The sequence below is a fragment of the Pristiophorus japonicus genome, chromosome 12 (assembly GCF_044704955.1).
Source record: "Pristiophorus japonicus isolate sPriJap1 chromosome 12, sPriJap1.hap1, whole genome shotgun sequence".
NCBI lineage: Eukaryota > Metazoa > Chordata > Chondrichthyes > Pristiophoridae > Pristiophorus > Pristiophorus japonicus.
In genome coordinates this window covers 50,343,013-50,359,956 of record NC_091988.1, presented here as the reverse complement: position 1 = coordinate 50,359,956, position 16,944 = coordinate 50,343,013, and the positions used below count along the sequence as shown (strand labels likewise).

General features: G+C 40.8%; 1 protein-coding gene across 9 annotated transcripts in view; it reads left to right on the top strand.

Moving 5' to 3' along the window:
- The window catches only part of LOC139277236 (5'-nucleotidase domain-containing protein 2-like), a 117,689-nt gene that overhangs the window by 17,943 nt on the left and 82,802 nt on the right, over positions 1–16,944 (top strand). For all 9 annotated transcript variants that reach the window (XR_011596057.1, XR_011596059.1, XM_070895426.1 and 6 more), the window contains 4 exons: positions 4,428–4,612; positions 8,803–8,877; positions 14,255–14,310; positions 14,868–14,961. Coding sequence is in view for 7 of the 9 variants with exons in the window: in XM_070895426.1 (XP_070751527.1) it covers positions 4,428–4,612; positions 8,803–8,877; positions 14,255–14,310; positions 14,868–14,961 (410 nt within the window). In the remaining 2 variants the exon portion in view is untranslated. The remainder of the gene's footprint in view (positions 1–4,427; positions 4,613–8,802; positions 8,878–14,254; positions 14,311–14,867; positions 14,962–16,944) is intronic.

Below are 16,944 nucleotides of genomic sequence, written 5' to 3'. Positions count from 1 at the left end.
TACATTACCCCCAATACCATGTGCTTTAATTTTGCACACTACTCTCTTGTGTGGGACCTTGTCAAAAGCCTTTTGAACATCCAAATACACACATCCACTGGTTCTCCCTTGTCCACTCTACTAGTTACATCCTCAAAAAAATTCCAGAAAATTTGTCAAGCATGATTTCCCTTTCATAAATCCATGCAGACTTGGACCAATCCTGTCACTGCTTTCCAAATGCGCTGCTATTACATCTTTAATAATTGATTCCAACATTTTCCCCACTACCGATGTCCGGCTAACCAGTCTATATTTCCCTGTTTTCTCTCCCTCCTTTTTTTAAAAAAGTGATGTTACATTAGCTACCCTCCATTCCATAGAAACAGATCCAGAGTCTATAGAATGTTGGAAAATGACCACCAATGCATCCACTATTTCTAGGGCCACTTCCTTAAGTACTCTGGGATGCAGAACATATTATGCCCTGGGGATTTATCGGCCTATAATCTCATCAATTTCCCTAACACAATTTCCTGACTAATAAGGATTTCCTTCAGGTCCTCCTTCTCGTTAGACCCTTGGTCCCCTAGTATTTCCAGAAGGTTATTTGTGTCTTCCTTCGTGAAGACAGAACCAAAGTATTTGTTCAATTGGTCTGCCATTGCTTTGTTCCCCATTATAAATTCACCTGATTCTGACTACAAGGGACCTACATTTGTCTTCACTAACCTTTTTCTCTTCACATATCTACAGAAGCTTTTGCGGTCAGTTTTTATGTTCCCTGCAAGCCGACTCTCATACTCTATTTTCCCCCTCCTAATTAAATCCTTTGTCCTCCTCTGCTGAATTCTAAATTTCTCACAGTCCTCAGGTTTTCTGCTTTTTCTGGCCAATTTATATGCCTCTTCCTTGGATTTAACATTATCCCTAATTTCCCTTGTTAGCCACGGTTGAGCCACCTTCTCCGTTTTATTTTTACGCCAGACAGGGATGTACAATGGTTGAAATTCACCCATGGATCTTTAAATGTTTGCCATTGCCTATCTGCCGTCAACCCTTTAAATATCATTCGCCAGTCTACCCTAGCCAATTCACGTCTCATACCATCGAAGTTACCTTTCTTTAAGTTCAGGACCTTAGTCTCTGAATTAACTGTGTCACTCTCCATCTTAATGAAGAATTCTACCATATTATGGTCACTCTTCCCCAAGGGGTCTCGCACAACAAGATTGCTAATTAATCCCCTCTCATTACACAACACCCAGTCTAGGATGGCCAGCTCTCTAGTTGGTTCCTCGACATATTGTCAGATCAAGACGATTCATTCCAATGTTATGTAAATAATAAACATAATTCAAAAACTACACTTACATAACTTTTATGTAACAGAAAAATTGTACTCAGCCCTCAAAGTTAAGCTGTGACATCGGATCGTTTAAACTTTTCCTTGTGGGGACCCCTCTTCAAATATTGATCACTCCTGAGGACCTCATCCAAATTTCCCAAATTCTGCTTCAGCTACCCAAAGAAAATGTTTTTATTATTATTAGTAGTGTATGTAGTTTGAAGAGTTCTGATGCCCTTACCAGCTGACCGCCGCCCCCCCCCCCCCCCCCCCCCAGACCCCATGATTCCCTTGGACACCAGTTTGACAATGTATTTAAGCTGATCAAACTGTATTAAGCTCTGTTCCTGTGCTTTGAGCCATTGCCATTATATCTCTCGATACACATCTATTAACTGTCAATTATCTGCACAATTTGCAGTCGTAGGCTTGGGATTGACTTCGATGTTCACTGAAAAGCCCTCGAGTTGGGGGAAAGACCGAATCAGCAGTGTACTCAAATGATAAAGCCTTTTTTGAGCTCGAGCACCTTGCAATTTACTTTTCTATGAGGAAGGGAGAGGAAGTAATCTAATGAAATATTGCTCCCTATGGTATGGTGCATCTTTCATTAGTTATATTATGATACTCGTGAACATGTGTGAATATTGTGCTTATGTGCAGGCAATTGGTAAAAGGGGGAGTGTTTTTATTGATGGAGTTCAAATTGTAAAGAAATAGCAAGACAGGTACTTTTAATGCAAAATGGCCTTGACTTAGTACTTTTTTATTTTGTAAAAAAATTAGCTCTGCAAACATTGCTTTTTTAAAGTTTGATAATGTTTTGGTGAGAATTTTAATATTTGCGGTAAAGACTAACTGACTCAGTAAACGTGAATCTCCGGCTCTGCTGATGACTCCGCTCGCTGCTTTTTTAGTTTTTAAAAAAAATATTAAACTTTCATTGAATAACAGTAATGTACTTGCGTGTGTCTGGTTGATTGAAGATCTCACTCCTGGTACAATATGAATGTTTATCTGCAATTCTCACATCTTGGCTATATTTCTTTGTACTACAAAACATACACTTCGTTGATGGGTTTTATTGGGCCCAACTTTTCGATATCCGCTAGAACAGCGCAAATGTGAATGTAGGTGGAAGAATCATGAAAGGGTCAATAAAATGGTTCTACGAATCAATAAGAAAATAAGAAAAGACAGAATTAGTTTCCCGTGAGAAAGTAGTGGGCAAAGTAGCTTGTGTGACCATCACTGATAAACAAGGGTTGATGGCCATGACTTGATGAGGTGCACATTTGCTTCGTGTGATTAAGCTGGGCTATTCCGCTCGTAAAAGCATAAAGTGTTCTAAAGATAAACAGGCTGTCAATTCATGAAGCCCTAGTAACACACTGTGATTGATGAAGCAGGCCATACCTCCTTCGGTTTGTAAGAATAAAAGGGATGCGTCTGTGAGGATAGGCTGACCTTTTGTCTGCCTGCCCCGGAATCTGTGGACTCTGTGCTGGCAGTTTGGTAACAGGTCCGAAGCTGCTTCAATAAAGATGTAAAGATTGAAGGTATCTGAATCGATTATTGTCGAATGCAGCTGACCACCCGAACTAGGACTTAACAAGCGCACCTCCGAGCGGCCTGCCTATTTTTTTAGAACTCAAAAAGCACCCAAACTTGCCTTGCGACTCTCCGATATCTGTAGGCCCGTTTCCAGCTCAGCGCGGCACAGCGGTCGGCGAAGCAAACGCCATTCTGAGAAAGCACTGTCGGCAGGGGAGCGAGGCTAAGGCCCAGCGTCAGTTTGAGTGCTGGCAGCATTGCGCATGCGCGTTGGAGTGTGCCCGCCCCCCCCACCATCTCTGGCTACCTGCGCCTAATTCTAAAGTGTACGCAAGGTTTTTCTGAGCATACAAAAATCGACACTCCGTTTTAAGTTAGTTTGGAGTAACTTTTTGCTGCCTAAACTTGCGAAACAAGTGTAAGTGGCTGGTAATGCCCCCTTTTGGAAAAAAAAAACGGAACTAAAACGAAACGAAACTAACTCATTAGAACTGGAGCAAACGAAATGCCGAGAATTGCGATTTCTAAGATACTCCAAACTAAACTAGTTGCTCCAAAAAAAAATTGGAGCAATTCCACCCGAAACTTGGGCCCTATAGAGTGCACTGACGTAAAAATTCTCCACTCCCCAACACACTCTTCCTTGCTTTACTGTTCATAAAGTGACTAAAAAAGCGAAAGAGCACCTTGGGTTTTGTTTATTGAAAAATACACAACTGTTTCTACCATGTGGTCATAGACGCATAGAATAGTGGTAGTGTACAATGCCAATCTATTGCAAGTAGGTGGAAATTTAGTGAATGATTATTAAAACAATTACAAAGAAAAAAAGAATGTTGGTTCGAACATTTAAATCTTAAAAAGCAAGTTTCATATTGCCATGGTGAGCAATCCTATTGCTAAACTCGTCATTAAAACTGTGGAAAATCCCCAGATATGCATTGATGTTGCCGGAAATAATACAGGCATATCACAGTGATATAAATATTGCAATTAATTCATACTAGCACATCTCCCATGGCATTGCTTACAGATAGTGTTTGATGTTTACTGAGGTCCTGCTACAGTTGACACATGACATCAGTTTGTGCATCACTATAACACAGCAAATTTATTAAAGTAATATCACATGACTGACTCGTAAAAATATTTTCAAAATACTTTTTTTTTAATATGTTAACTTAATCCTAGCTGTATGCGTTGACCTGAGAAGGAAAATGAAAAAAGATGTTTGTGGTTTTACTGGTTAGTGTTGTGGTGACTGGTAGATTTTGTTTAAAAAAAAAAATGAGGGATTGATTGCTTTGGTTTTCTGCTGGTTATTTTTCCTCATTGATATTTTCTGCTAATTTTGGTTTGCTTGAATTTAGTTAATCGGATTGGTAACTTAACAGGTAAATGTTATTTGAGCCAATCACCTTATTGCCCTGCAGCATGTGACACTTTGGTAGTGTGACAATTCTGAGATCACACTGTAAAGTGCAACGTTACAGTTTTAATTATTTAGAATTTTGTAAATAAATTGTTAAAATATTTTTTATTCCAGAACTTATTCCCCCAGGACTCTGCAACCTCCTTCATCCTTCCAATATCTATGCAAATAATGAAATTAAATTGGAGAACATTGAAATTTATGGATTTGATTATGATTATACTCTTGCGCAGTATTCCAATTCAGTGCACACACTGATCTTCGACACTGCACGAGAAATCCTCGTTGATCAATACAAGGTATGTTTATTTCTTTTGCTGCTTTTTGAAATGATTTCACTAACTTTCTTCAAGCCGAGTGACACAGTGCAGTTAAACATTACATTGGATCCACCATAACGAATGGATCCTGTTGCTAGATTATGGAAATTTAAAGATAATTGAGCATCTCTACCTTTTTTTTACTGTTGCATGCATAGTATACAGGCATCTTAGCCATGGTAATAAAGATATGTTTAATATAGAATTCAAATGTATCTTATTTATCATTCCTTGGCTGTGAGGTTAATTTATTTTAGAAAGAGATCTCTTAATTGGCTATGGAATGAGGTCACTTCTCCTGCAAGTCTTTGTCCCATGCAATTAACGTCATCATTGGTAAGGTAGATGATTGGAGTGTGGGTTATTTATTTGAACTTTCTGGCTGAGGAAGCAGTTGGAGTTGGTGGTGAGATTATAGAATTTGTGGTAGGAGCATAAAAGTCATTTAATGTGATGTACACATCAGGTTTTACGGTCTGATATCTCTCTGCCTCTCTTTAGACCAACATTACCACCATCCTTCTTGGAATGAGAGCTGGCAGGCAATCTGTCCCAGTCTCTGATTGTTCAGCTAAGATGGGAAATGCCTAGAATGAAAAATTATGGAGAGAATTGGCCTCCCATCATTCTGCAATGAGTTACTACATCACTGACCAGTAATATTACTCATGCCTACAGAATCATTAATGACGATAGGGAGCTCCCCAATAATAATGATTTATTAGTGTCTGATTGTAGCTTCTCTTGCTCCGTAGCAGCTAGCTGAAGTCAACCGATGGTATGACTAATGCAATTCGTTCAGGAAATGAGAAAAGTCAGCTATTACATTGGCTAGCAAGCATCAAATTTAGCTCAACACTGATGCTGTAATTAAGATAGGTCTTGGAATTATGCAGTGTGAATATATAAGCTTAACATTTCTGTTAAATGGTGGACAAAGGAATTCAATCTAAATGAGTTTGGCATTCATGCATTACAGCATATTTTCAAGGCTTCAATTGTTTGCTTAGTTTGTGCTAATGCCTAATCGGGTATTGAAGGCTTTGGCTTGGGATTACATGCATGCATTTGAGATTTACAGAGACTCAATAGCAGTCTTATTGCTTTTATTGAGGGGAGATGAATAACCGTGCAAGCGATTTCTGTAGTAGGGGTTCTAAGATTCTCTCTGAATGAGGAAAAACAAATCAAGTGTGGCACTGTTAGGAGACACGCAGATACTGCTTGCCTTCCATTTGACATCATGTTGGGTTCCACAGTATAATTGGGGCATAAAACAATACAAGTCACTCAAAAATGATTACATAGGATATACGGTTACAGAAACAGGCCATTCGGCCCAACCAGCCCATGCTGGTGTTTATGCTTCATTCGAGCCTCCTCCGATCTTTCCTCATCTAAATCTATCAGCATAACCCTCTACTCCCTTCCCCCCTCATATGCTTGTCTAGCCTCCCCTTAAATGCATCTATACTATTTGCTTCAACCACTCCCTGTGGTAGCGAGTTCCACATTCTCACCACTCTGGGTAAAAACATTTCTTCTGAATTCCCTATTAGATTTCTTGGTGTATTTTATATCGATAGGCCCTAGTTATGCTCTTCCCCACAAGTGGGCAAAATCTTTCATAATTTTAGGTTACCCCTCAGTTTTTCAAGAGAAAAGAGACCCAGCCTGTGCATCCTTTACTGATATGTATACCCTCGCATTTCTGGTATCATCCTTGTAAATCTTCTCTGCACCCTCTCCAGTGCCTCTATAATCCTTTTTATAATCTGGCGGCCAGAACTGTACACAGTGTGGTCTAACCAAGGTTTGATACAGGTTTAGCATAACTTCCCTACTTTTCAATTCTATACCTCTAGAAATAAACAGAGACCTTGGTTTGCTTTTTTTTATGGCCTTGCTAATCTGTGTCGTAACTTTGTGATTTGTGTATTTCTACTCCGTGATCCCTTTGCTCCTCTACCCTGCCTTGTCTCGTACTCTTCAAGTAATAAGTAACCTCCCCATTCTTCCTACCAAAATGTAATACCGCACATTTATCTGTGTTGAACTTAACTTGCCAATTATATGCCTATTCTGCAAGTTTATTAATGCCCTCCTGTAATTTGTTGCAATCCTCCTCAGTATTGACTATCGCCCCTAATTTGGTGTCATCCGCAAATTTAGAAATTGTCTTTTTGATTCCAAAGTCTAACATCGTTAATGTAAATTGTGAACAAAAGTGGTCCCAGCACTGATCCTTGTGGAATACCACTATCCACCTTCTGCCACTGTGAATAGCTACCATTTACCCCTACTCTCTGCTTTCTGTCTTGAGGCCAGCTAGTTATCCATTTTGCTACTTGTCCCCTGACTCCACATTCTCTGACCTTGTTCATAAGCCTATTATGGGGTACCTTATCGAAGGCCTTTTGACAATCTAGATAAATTACATCAATTGCATTATCATCGTCTACTCTATGTTACCTTTTCAAAAAATTCAATGAGGTGGTTCCTTTTGAAATCCATGCAGACTATTCGTTATATTTTTGGTTTCTAGATCTTCTTTTTTCTTTTTTAGTAGGGATTCTATTATATTTCCTACCACCGATGTTAAGCTGACTGGTAAATAATTCCTTGCGCATGTTTTATCCCCTTAAATATATAGGTATTACATTAGCTATCCACCAGTCCTCTGGCACTTCTTTTTCTAACTAATTATTAAATGTGTAGTAATGCCTCTGTTATTTCTTCCCAGCTTCTTTTAAAATACATGGATTCAATCCATCCAGACCTGGAGTTTTATCCTCTGAGTTTGATTAATTTATTTAATGTAACCCCTCTCTTTATTTTAAATGTACTAATCTCATCATCCAATGTCATGTCCATCTGTTCTATCTCCTTGATAAAGACTGAAGCAAAATAATTATTTAAGATTTCTGTCATTATCGTTACCTGTGGTATTATCCTGTCTATCCCTTAATGGCCCTATTTCCATCCCAATCTTTTTTTTTATTGATATGCCTGTAAAATATTTTACTTTTTTTTCCTGTTCCTTGATAATTTAATTTCATTGTTCCTCTTTGCCTTCCTAATTGTTTTTTTTTTTACTTCCCTCCTAATCTTTTCATATTCTCCCATATCATGCTCTCCCCTGCTGTCAATGAACTTGATGTATGTCTCTTTCCTTGCCCTCAATTGTTCCCTTATGGCTTTATTTATCCATGGAGTCTCATTTGTGTTAAGTTTGTTCTTTCCTTTTTAGCGGAATATATTGCTCCTGCACTCTCTTTTAAATGTTTCCCATTGTTGCTCTACATCGTTTTTTTGTCAATACTGTTGCCCATTTTATTTTCCCAAGTTCTATTCTCAGTCCCTAAAAATCATCTTTTCTCCAATCTATTACCCTGGTTCTCATCTTATGTCCTTCTCAATTATCATCTTGAAGCTTATTATATTATGGTCACTATTGTGTAGATGTTCCCCTACTTTTACTTCTCTTACCTATTCTGGTTCATTCTATTACTAGATCCAATAGTGAATCCTCCATTGTTGGGCTTTTTACATATTGGTTTAGAAAGGAGTCCTGTTCACATTGTAGGTACTCCATTCCCTTATTCCCTTTACCTACCTCTTCTGTCCAATAAATATCAGGGCAGTTGAAATCCCCCATGATTATTATTCTATGTTTTTTACTCATTTCTTGAATTATCATTCCCAAATAATGGCAAGTAAATGATCAGTAAAGGCTAATTTATGTCAATTATATAATTTTATGAAATATAATGTGGTTAGACAGGTTTCAAAACACACAAAAGCCTGGAGAAATACTGGGTTCACCTTGAAAGAAAGCATTTCCAATTCCATTGTAACTAAAAATCCAGTTGAAATAATTAATATCTTATGAGGTGATTAAAGAGAATCATAATCATCCTGGTACCTGGCTTAAAGAATATAGGCACATTATATTTTCTTCCATTGGGTCCTGTTATATTTCAAACCATGGTTTTACCAGTTCTCAATCAGCTCTCCAACACACACATGATATTTCACCTGTATCGTGCTGCACAAGTGTCCCTTGCAATTGTGTGTAGGAGGCAAGAGGCAAAGGTGTGCAAAATGCTGTTTTTTTTTTTTAAAGTGGCTTTTTTACCTTGAATATTTATCTCAATTATTTATTTTAGTACCCAGAAGGCATCAAGGAGTATGAATACCAGCCTAACTTTGCCATCAGAGGCCTTCATTACGACGTGCGGAAGGTAATGTGAGTGTGTGTCTGTGTGTGTGTGTGTGTGCGCGCGCGTGTGGTCTTCTTGCAAATAAGCAGTGTTCCAAAGCAAATTACATTACCATTTGCTTGTCACGTCATTGTGAATAGATTGATGTACATCTATTATCCCCCTTTCTCCATCGTCACCCCCTAAAGAAAAAAGTCATGAACTGTTTCATGAAGACACTACCCCATGTGTGTATTTATTTTATATTGCCGTGCAGGGGCGGCCAATCCAGATTAGGTGATGGAAAAATAATTGACATACTCAATTGGCTTTTGACATCCTTTTGGTTTTAACTACTTGCATGAAATCAGGAATGTATCCTCTTGTTCCATTTTTTTTTTTTACACCTCTTTCCCTGTCTTATTTTCCCCTCTGTTATTCTCTCTAATTTTCCCTTGCAGCTCTCAGTCCTGCCTAATGCATTCCCTCTTCACCCATTCCCTCTTATTCTATCTCTTATCTTTAATGCCATCTGTCCCTGTCTTTTTGTCCTTTCTCTCATTATTTTTAATTCCTTCTGTATCTCATATTTTCTCTCTCTCCCTTTGTTCCACTATTTCATCTTGCCTCTCATTCTCATATTTTTTATTCCTTTCCCTCTTTTTTTTTTTCTTGCTTTATTCATAAGAACATAAGAATTAGGAACAGGAGTAGGCCATCTAGCCTCTCGAGCCTGCTCCGCCATTCAATAAGATCATGGCTGACCTGGCCGTGGACTCAGCTCCACTTACCCGCCCGCTCCCCGTAACCCTTAATTCCCTTATTGGTTAAAAATCTATCTATCTGTGACTTGAATACATTCAATGATCTAGCCTCAACTGCTTCCTTGGGCAGAGAATTCCACAGATTCACAACCCTCTGGGAGAAGAAATTCCTTCTCAACTCGATTTTAAATTGGCTCCTCTGTATTTTGAGGCTGTGCCCCCTAGTTCTAGTCTCCCCGACCAGTGGAAACAACCTCTCCGCCTCTATCTTGTCTATCTCTTTCATTATTTTAAATATTTCTATAAGATCACCCCTCATCTTTCTGAACTCCAATGAGTAAAGACCCAGTCTACTCAATCTATCATCATAAGGTAACCCCCTCATCTCCGGAATCAGCCTAGTGAATTGTCTCTGTACCCCCTCCAAAGCCAGTATATCCTTCCTTGAGTAAGGTGACCAAAACTACATGCAGTACTCCAGGTGCGGCCTCACCAATACCCTATACAGTTGCAGCAGGACCTCCCTGCTTTTGTACTCCATCCCTCTCGCAATGAAGGCCAACATTCCATTTGCCTTCCTGATTACCTGCTGCACCTGCAAACTAACTTTTGGGATTCATGCACCTCAGCATGTTTTAATTTCTCCCCATTCAAGTAATATTCCCTTTTACTGTTTTTTTTTTTTCCCCCAAGGTGGATGACCTCACACTTTCCGACATTGTATTCCATCTGCCAAACCTTAGCCCATTCGCTTAACCTATCCAAATCTCTTTGCAGCCTCTCTGTGTCCTCTACACAACCCGCTTTCCCACTAATCTTTGTGTCATCTGTAAATTTTGTTACACTACACTCTGTCCCCTCTTCCAGGTCATCTATGTATATTGTAAACAGTTGTGGTCCCAGCACCGATCCCTGTGGCACACCACTAACCACCGATTTCCAACCCGAAAAGGACCCATTTATCCCGACTCTCTGCTTTCCGTTCGCCAGCCTATTCTCTATCCATGTTAATACATTTCCTCTGACTCCGCGTACCTCTATCTTCTGCAGTAACCTTTTGTGTGGCACCTTATCGAATGCCTTTTGAAAATCTAAATACACCACATCCATCGGTACATCTCTATCCACCATGCTCGTTATATCCTCAAAGAATTCCAGTAAATTAGTTAAAAATGATTTCCCCTTCATGAATCCATGCTGCGTCTGCTTGATTGCACTATTGCTATCTAGATGTCCTGCTATTTCTTCCTTAATAGTTTCAAGCATTTTCACCACTACAGATGTTAAACTAACCGGCCTATAGTTAGTTACCTGCCTTTTGTCTGCCCCCTTTTTTAAACAGAGGCGTTACATTAGCTGCTTTCCAATCCGCTGACACCTCCCCAGAGTCCAGAGATTCTGGTAGATGATAACGAATGCATCTGTTATAACTTCCGCCATCTCTTTTAATACCCTGGGATGCATTTCATCAGGACCAGGGGACTTGTCTACCTTCAGTCCCATTAGCCTGTCCAGCACTACCCCCCCTAGTGATAGTGATTGTCTCAAGGTCCTCCCTTCCCACATTCCTGTGACCAGCAATTTTTGTGTCTTCGACTGTGAAGACCGAAGCAAAATAATTGTTTAAAGTCTCAGCCATTTCCACATTTCCCATTATTAAATCCCCCTTCTCATCTTCTAAGGGACCAACATTTACTTTAGTCACTCTTTTCCGTTTTATATATCTGTAAAAGCTTTTACTATCTGTTTTTATGTTTTGCGCAAGTTTACCTTCGTAATCTATCTTTCCTTTCTTTATTGCTTTTTTAGTCATTCTTTGCTGTTGTTTAAAATGTTCCCAATCTTCTCATTTCCCACTAACACTGGCTACCTTATATGCATTGGTCTTTGATTTGATACTCTCCTTTATTTTCTTGGTTATCCACAGCTGGTTATCCCTTCTCTTACCACCCTTCTTTTTCACTGGAATATATTTTTGTTGCGCACTATAAAAGAGCTCCTTAAAAGTCCTCCACTGTTCCTCAATTGTGCCACCGTTTAGTCCTGGTTTCCAGTCTACTTTAGCCAACTCTGCCCTCATCCCACTGTAGTCCCCTTTGTTTAAGGATAGTACTCTCGTTTCTGACACAACTTCCTCACCCTCAATCTGTATTACAAATTCAACCATACTGTGATCACTCATTCCGAGAGGATCTTTTACTAGGAGATCGTTTATTTTTCCTGTCTCATTACACAATACCAGATCTAAGATAGCTTGCTTCCTTGTAGGTTCTGTAACATACTGATCCTAAGAAACAATCCCGTATGCATTCTATGAATTCCTCCTCCAGGCTACCCCATGCGATTTGAGTTGACCAATCGATATGTAGGTTAAAATCCCCCATGACTACTGCCGTTCCTTTTTCACATGCCTCCATCATTCCCTTGATTATTGCCCGCCCCACCGTGAAGTTATTATTTGGGGGCCTATAAACTACGCCTACCAGTGACTTTTTCCCCTTACTATCTCTAATCTCCACCCACAATGATTCAACCTTTTGTTCATTAGAGCCAATATCGTCTCTCTCAACTGCCCTGATATCATCCTTTATTAACAGAGCTACCCCACCTCCTATTCTTTTTGTGTATGTGTGCACTTTTCTCTCTGCTTCTACTCCTATCCTTTATTCATTTGAATTTGAAATGTGCAACTAATTTGTTCTGTGGTATCATTGGGAGTTTTCTATGTGAACTATTTAAAAGCTCTACCTTCTGTTCCCCATTTTCTCTCTCTACTATCACTATCTGTGCTTTGTAGAACTGCTCTCATGATACCTCTGGATCTGCTGTGCACAGTAAAGCTTGTCTATTTAATTGAAAATCCATGTAATGTCTGTCCTCTATGTGGCTGCGGATGACTGCCATACCATCTTGTTTTCTGTACAGCATTGCATGCTGAATGTTTGTCATTGTGACAATAGAAGCACCATCTCCCCTAGTTTTTCCCTTTTCTGGGATATATGTGTGGGCAGTTGTGATGAAGCAATGCGATGCGCTTCAGGCACAAAAGAGCCACATATAGTTTGCAAGACACCGGCCGACTGTATGTAAAAACAACCTGTCTAGTAAGTAAATGTTCACCATGGGTGTTGCAAATTCTGGTCTTCGCAAGATATATTCTTAGGTTTAGCATCATTGGTTGTGCCCATAAGTGGCCTCCACCTTCCTTACAATCTGGAGAGTATCTTTACTGTCCAATATCGAGTTACATGATAGTGTTGTCCACGGGCCATAACAGTAAGATCCCTTGTGCTGTGGACTGGATCCTCCTGATCTTGCGTCCCTTGTGCAATCCTACTACCTTCTGTAAGGTGGACTGATAATCACTCCAGTGAGATGAGGCCAACAGTAAACCAACAAATCTGTTTACTTTATGTGAAAAAAATAACTTGAATAGGACATTTTCATAAGGAGGGTTACCTTTTTTGAAGTTTTTACTGTCTGGTGCGATGAGGCGGGCTTCTGATCGATTTTCTCCGCTTTTAAGTTTTTTTCCGCATTGGACCAGAAGTCGGTCATAATGTGGCGAAAGTGCGGCGGTAAGTGCTGGTGAGGGGTGGGAGTGGGTCGAAATCTATGCCGCTGTCGCTCAGCGGTGGAGCGATGGTGACATCAGTGCGCGTATGTGTCACCATGTCCCTCCCCTCATTCAAAGGTTTTTTTGGTTCGATCACTGGGCCACCCAGGAGGGATTTGGCCAGGCCGAACCCGGGGCGATAATTGTCCGGCTGATCGGGAAGCCGGCCGGCAAAAAAAAACACAGCTGCCGCAGCAGTGCACCCTCCCCTTGAAGTGCTGCCGTGGCTCACAAACAAAAAACCAGGTGCACCGACAGAAAAAGTTGTCAGGGGCACCGCGCGGCAGACCAACAATTTTCTGAGGTAAATCTTGTGCGGAGTGAGATGGAGGTATGGCGGTGCGTGCTTTGATGGCACGCCTGGGGCGGTCGGCAGCAGTGGGGCGGAATTGGGGACCGGCTGAAAAATCCCTGAGGTGAATTTAGATTGTGGCAGCCCATGGACCGCAATGCGGCGACCATTCGATGCTGCCGCAAAACGGAGGTAACGGGCCTTATCCGGACCCTGAATTTCGGCCCCTTTTATGGGTCTAATAAATATCCCAACCCCTTTTTGTGGGCTGAACTTGACTTAATGGCAACAACTGGTTGAGCCTCCCTTATCCAGAACCCCCGGCACCTGGCCTGTTCTGGATAAGGGATTTTTCCAGATGAAGGGTGATCACGTTAAATTCGATGGTACAGGTACTGAGCAAGGGGCTATTGAGGCTGGGAGTGCAGCAGAGAGATCCGGGGGGGGGGGTGATGGTGGGGGATCGCGGGGTCAGGCCAGCGATTTGCGGGAGTCGGCAGCGAGGAAGGACTTCCATTTGTTCATGTCGGAGTTTTGCGCATGTGCTATCCAGTGGCCGGGAATAGTTCTGGATAAGGGAGTTCTGGATAAGGGAGGTTCAACCTGTATAAATCAACCTGAAATCCTTTCAAGGCCAAATTGCCAGAAATCTCAAAACCCTGCAATAGGTTTCTACTGAGAGACTACTGAAGGTTGTTGTTGTTACCCAAAAGTCTGCTGTGTGAATAAATAATTTTTTTTTGACAGGGGTTTCTAATGAAGATCGATGCTTTCCATTATGTCCAGTTAGGAACAGTGTACAGGTACGATATTCTGTATAGCTCAATATTGTTACATGTGGTGAAGTTGGAACTGTGTGTGTGTGTGTGTCACTTCAGCTATTCGTTAGCAGCAATGGAAAAGTACATTTTGATGCAGCTTTGTAAAGTTTGCAACTGAAAGTCTATGTTCGAAACAAAGGAGATTTGGTAGTAAGTTTGCTTGTAAGGATCAGATTATGCCCGTCTACACTCTTCTGCTTATAAGATCAACGACCACATACATTTGAACTGCTCCTAAAAGTGAAAATGCTTATTCTGTATTGTAGCCATTTGACCTCAATCTCATTTTTTAAACATTACTTCTTGGGATATGGGTGTTGCTAGCAAGGTCATCATTTATTATCCATCCTTATTCTCCCTTGAAAAGCTGATGGTGAGTCTTCTATCTGATGCAGATAACCATTGCTGTCAAGTTTGTTAATAGCATTTTATGGTCTACTTTTTATCCGAATGTTTCTCCTTCATATAGAAAGCCCATTCTGTCAAGGAAATAAAACAAGTAATTTCATGAATTACTGAAATTTTGTACATATTTGCAGAGGACTCCGTCCAGTACCAGATGAAGAGGTGTTTCATATGTATGATGGTACTCAACATGTTCCTCTACACCAAATGAGTGATTTCTATGGCAAGGTAATTTTTTTTAAAGTTTATGTAAAGCACAAACTGCAACACCAAGTGGTAGAACATAGGTTTGATTTCTCTCTCTATACCTCTCCCCTCACCTACTATGTGAGTTCCTGATCTTAGCTACGTTTCTGTTCAAAAATGGCAAGAGAAGGCCTGGGACTGGCTAATGGTAAGGAGAGGGAGAAATGAGAGGAATCATCATCACTTAGTGACCAGGCCAGCAGTGGTATGAGTGGACACGTGGGAGGAGGCTGCCCACCTTCTCTCTTGGCCAAGCACTGCATATTCTGGCAAGAGTGCACCAAAAGAGAAAACATTTTTCCATCAATGAGTCAGCTGGGATTTAGTACTTGTTCTAAGAGGAATCATGGGTGTCCATTAGTACCCCAATTGTTTGCAGTGTGCAGGGTAACACAAGCTACTCTGAAGGAAAGTAGATTGGATCCATTGATTTTAAATCCTGCACTGTGGGATTAAACATTATTCAGTCAGACTGAAATAAACCCAAATAATTTGGCTAAATAGCAATATATTAATTGCAGTGATATACTCCATTAAATGATTATCCGCACAGAAACTGATGTACAGCGCAATGAAATGATTGTACCCATGGGGCCAGTCGGGTCAGTTAACCAGCGGCATCTGACCTATGTCATCGTAATTTATTTTCTCCATAACGGTCATCATAAAAAGCAGCTTCCTTTTTTTTTAAACTGTGGACTGAACAGAAAATTGTACAGGTACAGCGTTGAGAATGTGGAAGCAACGGGATCGAGGCCGCTCCGGATTCTGTGTATTTCTGGTCTTCAGAACATCTTTGTGACGTCATGAATCTGGAAACGCCCGAGCCCAGGTTCGTGTATTTCTGGACTTCGGGACATCTTTGTGACTTCCCGAGTACGGAAAGGCCTGGGCCAAGCAGCAGATTGGCCCAGAAGCCTCCAGGGTCAATGCTCAAAGCAGCACCGCAGAATGCTCCAATACTTTAGAAGACACATCGAAACACAAAGTAAAGCAGACGGAAAACAGAGCGTACTCTCAATACCGAGGTAGGGGAGGGGTCAGCGGCACAAGGCGGGAGCGAGATCGGTGATGGCCTGAGGCGGGGCTCCGGATTCCAGAACATTTTCTGGATTCTGGACGACCCTAGCATGGATCGCTCCAGTGTCCAAATTCCAGAACAGTATGGATTCCGGAATTCCGGATTCTCCGCTGTACCTGTATTGTCTGTCCACATTCTACTATTTCTGGGACATTGGTTCCGGGGAAGGGCGGAGACCTGGCATAACCAGAGTCTGGCCTAATTAATGGCCTTTCAGGTACAGTACAATCCTGGAGGAATTATGGCATAAATATATTGGAACAGCCATAGACTTTTGGCCCCCATTCCTATTTTTATTGCATTGACCAATTATTTTAAAAGATTTATCCTTGAACATTCAGACTGTAAGACAACACTAAAGTGTTTGATAATACCAGTGATATGTATTCCATTTGTGTGCACTGCTTTGTCATGTTGTGGTTTTTTTAGTTATTAATTATTGCTTATAAGCCATATAAAGGACATTAGAGACAACTATACCCTTAGGCACATGATTTTACTTGTTTTTGGCAAGGATACAAACGCCTCTACCATTTAAAAGTAATAATGATTTCCTCACTCCAGTTGACTCCGCTTCCCCCAGTCCATGTACCACTTCTGGCTGAGATGGTTGTAGTAGAGAGGGGGATGCTGTGCTCCAATCTTCACCAGTATCATTATTTTGACCAGCTAGCAGAGGCGAATGAACCTAGCCAGTGATCACGTTATCTTGCATTTTTATTTTGTTCCTCAGACGGATATTTCTGTTTAACACGGCTGAGATTGGGAAGTCATGTCGAGGGGCGTGAAGGGCTAGCATGACACTCGCCACTCCCCACTCCATTCTGCTCTGCAGATAAAGCAGCTGGTGTTTGTTATAAATTTCGAACTGGCCACTTAGGGAT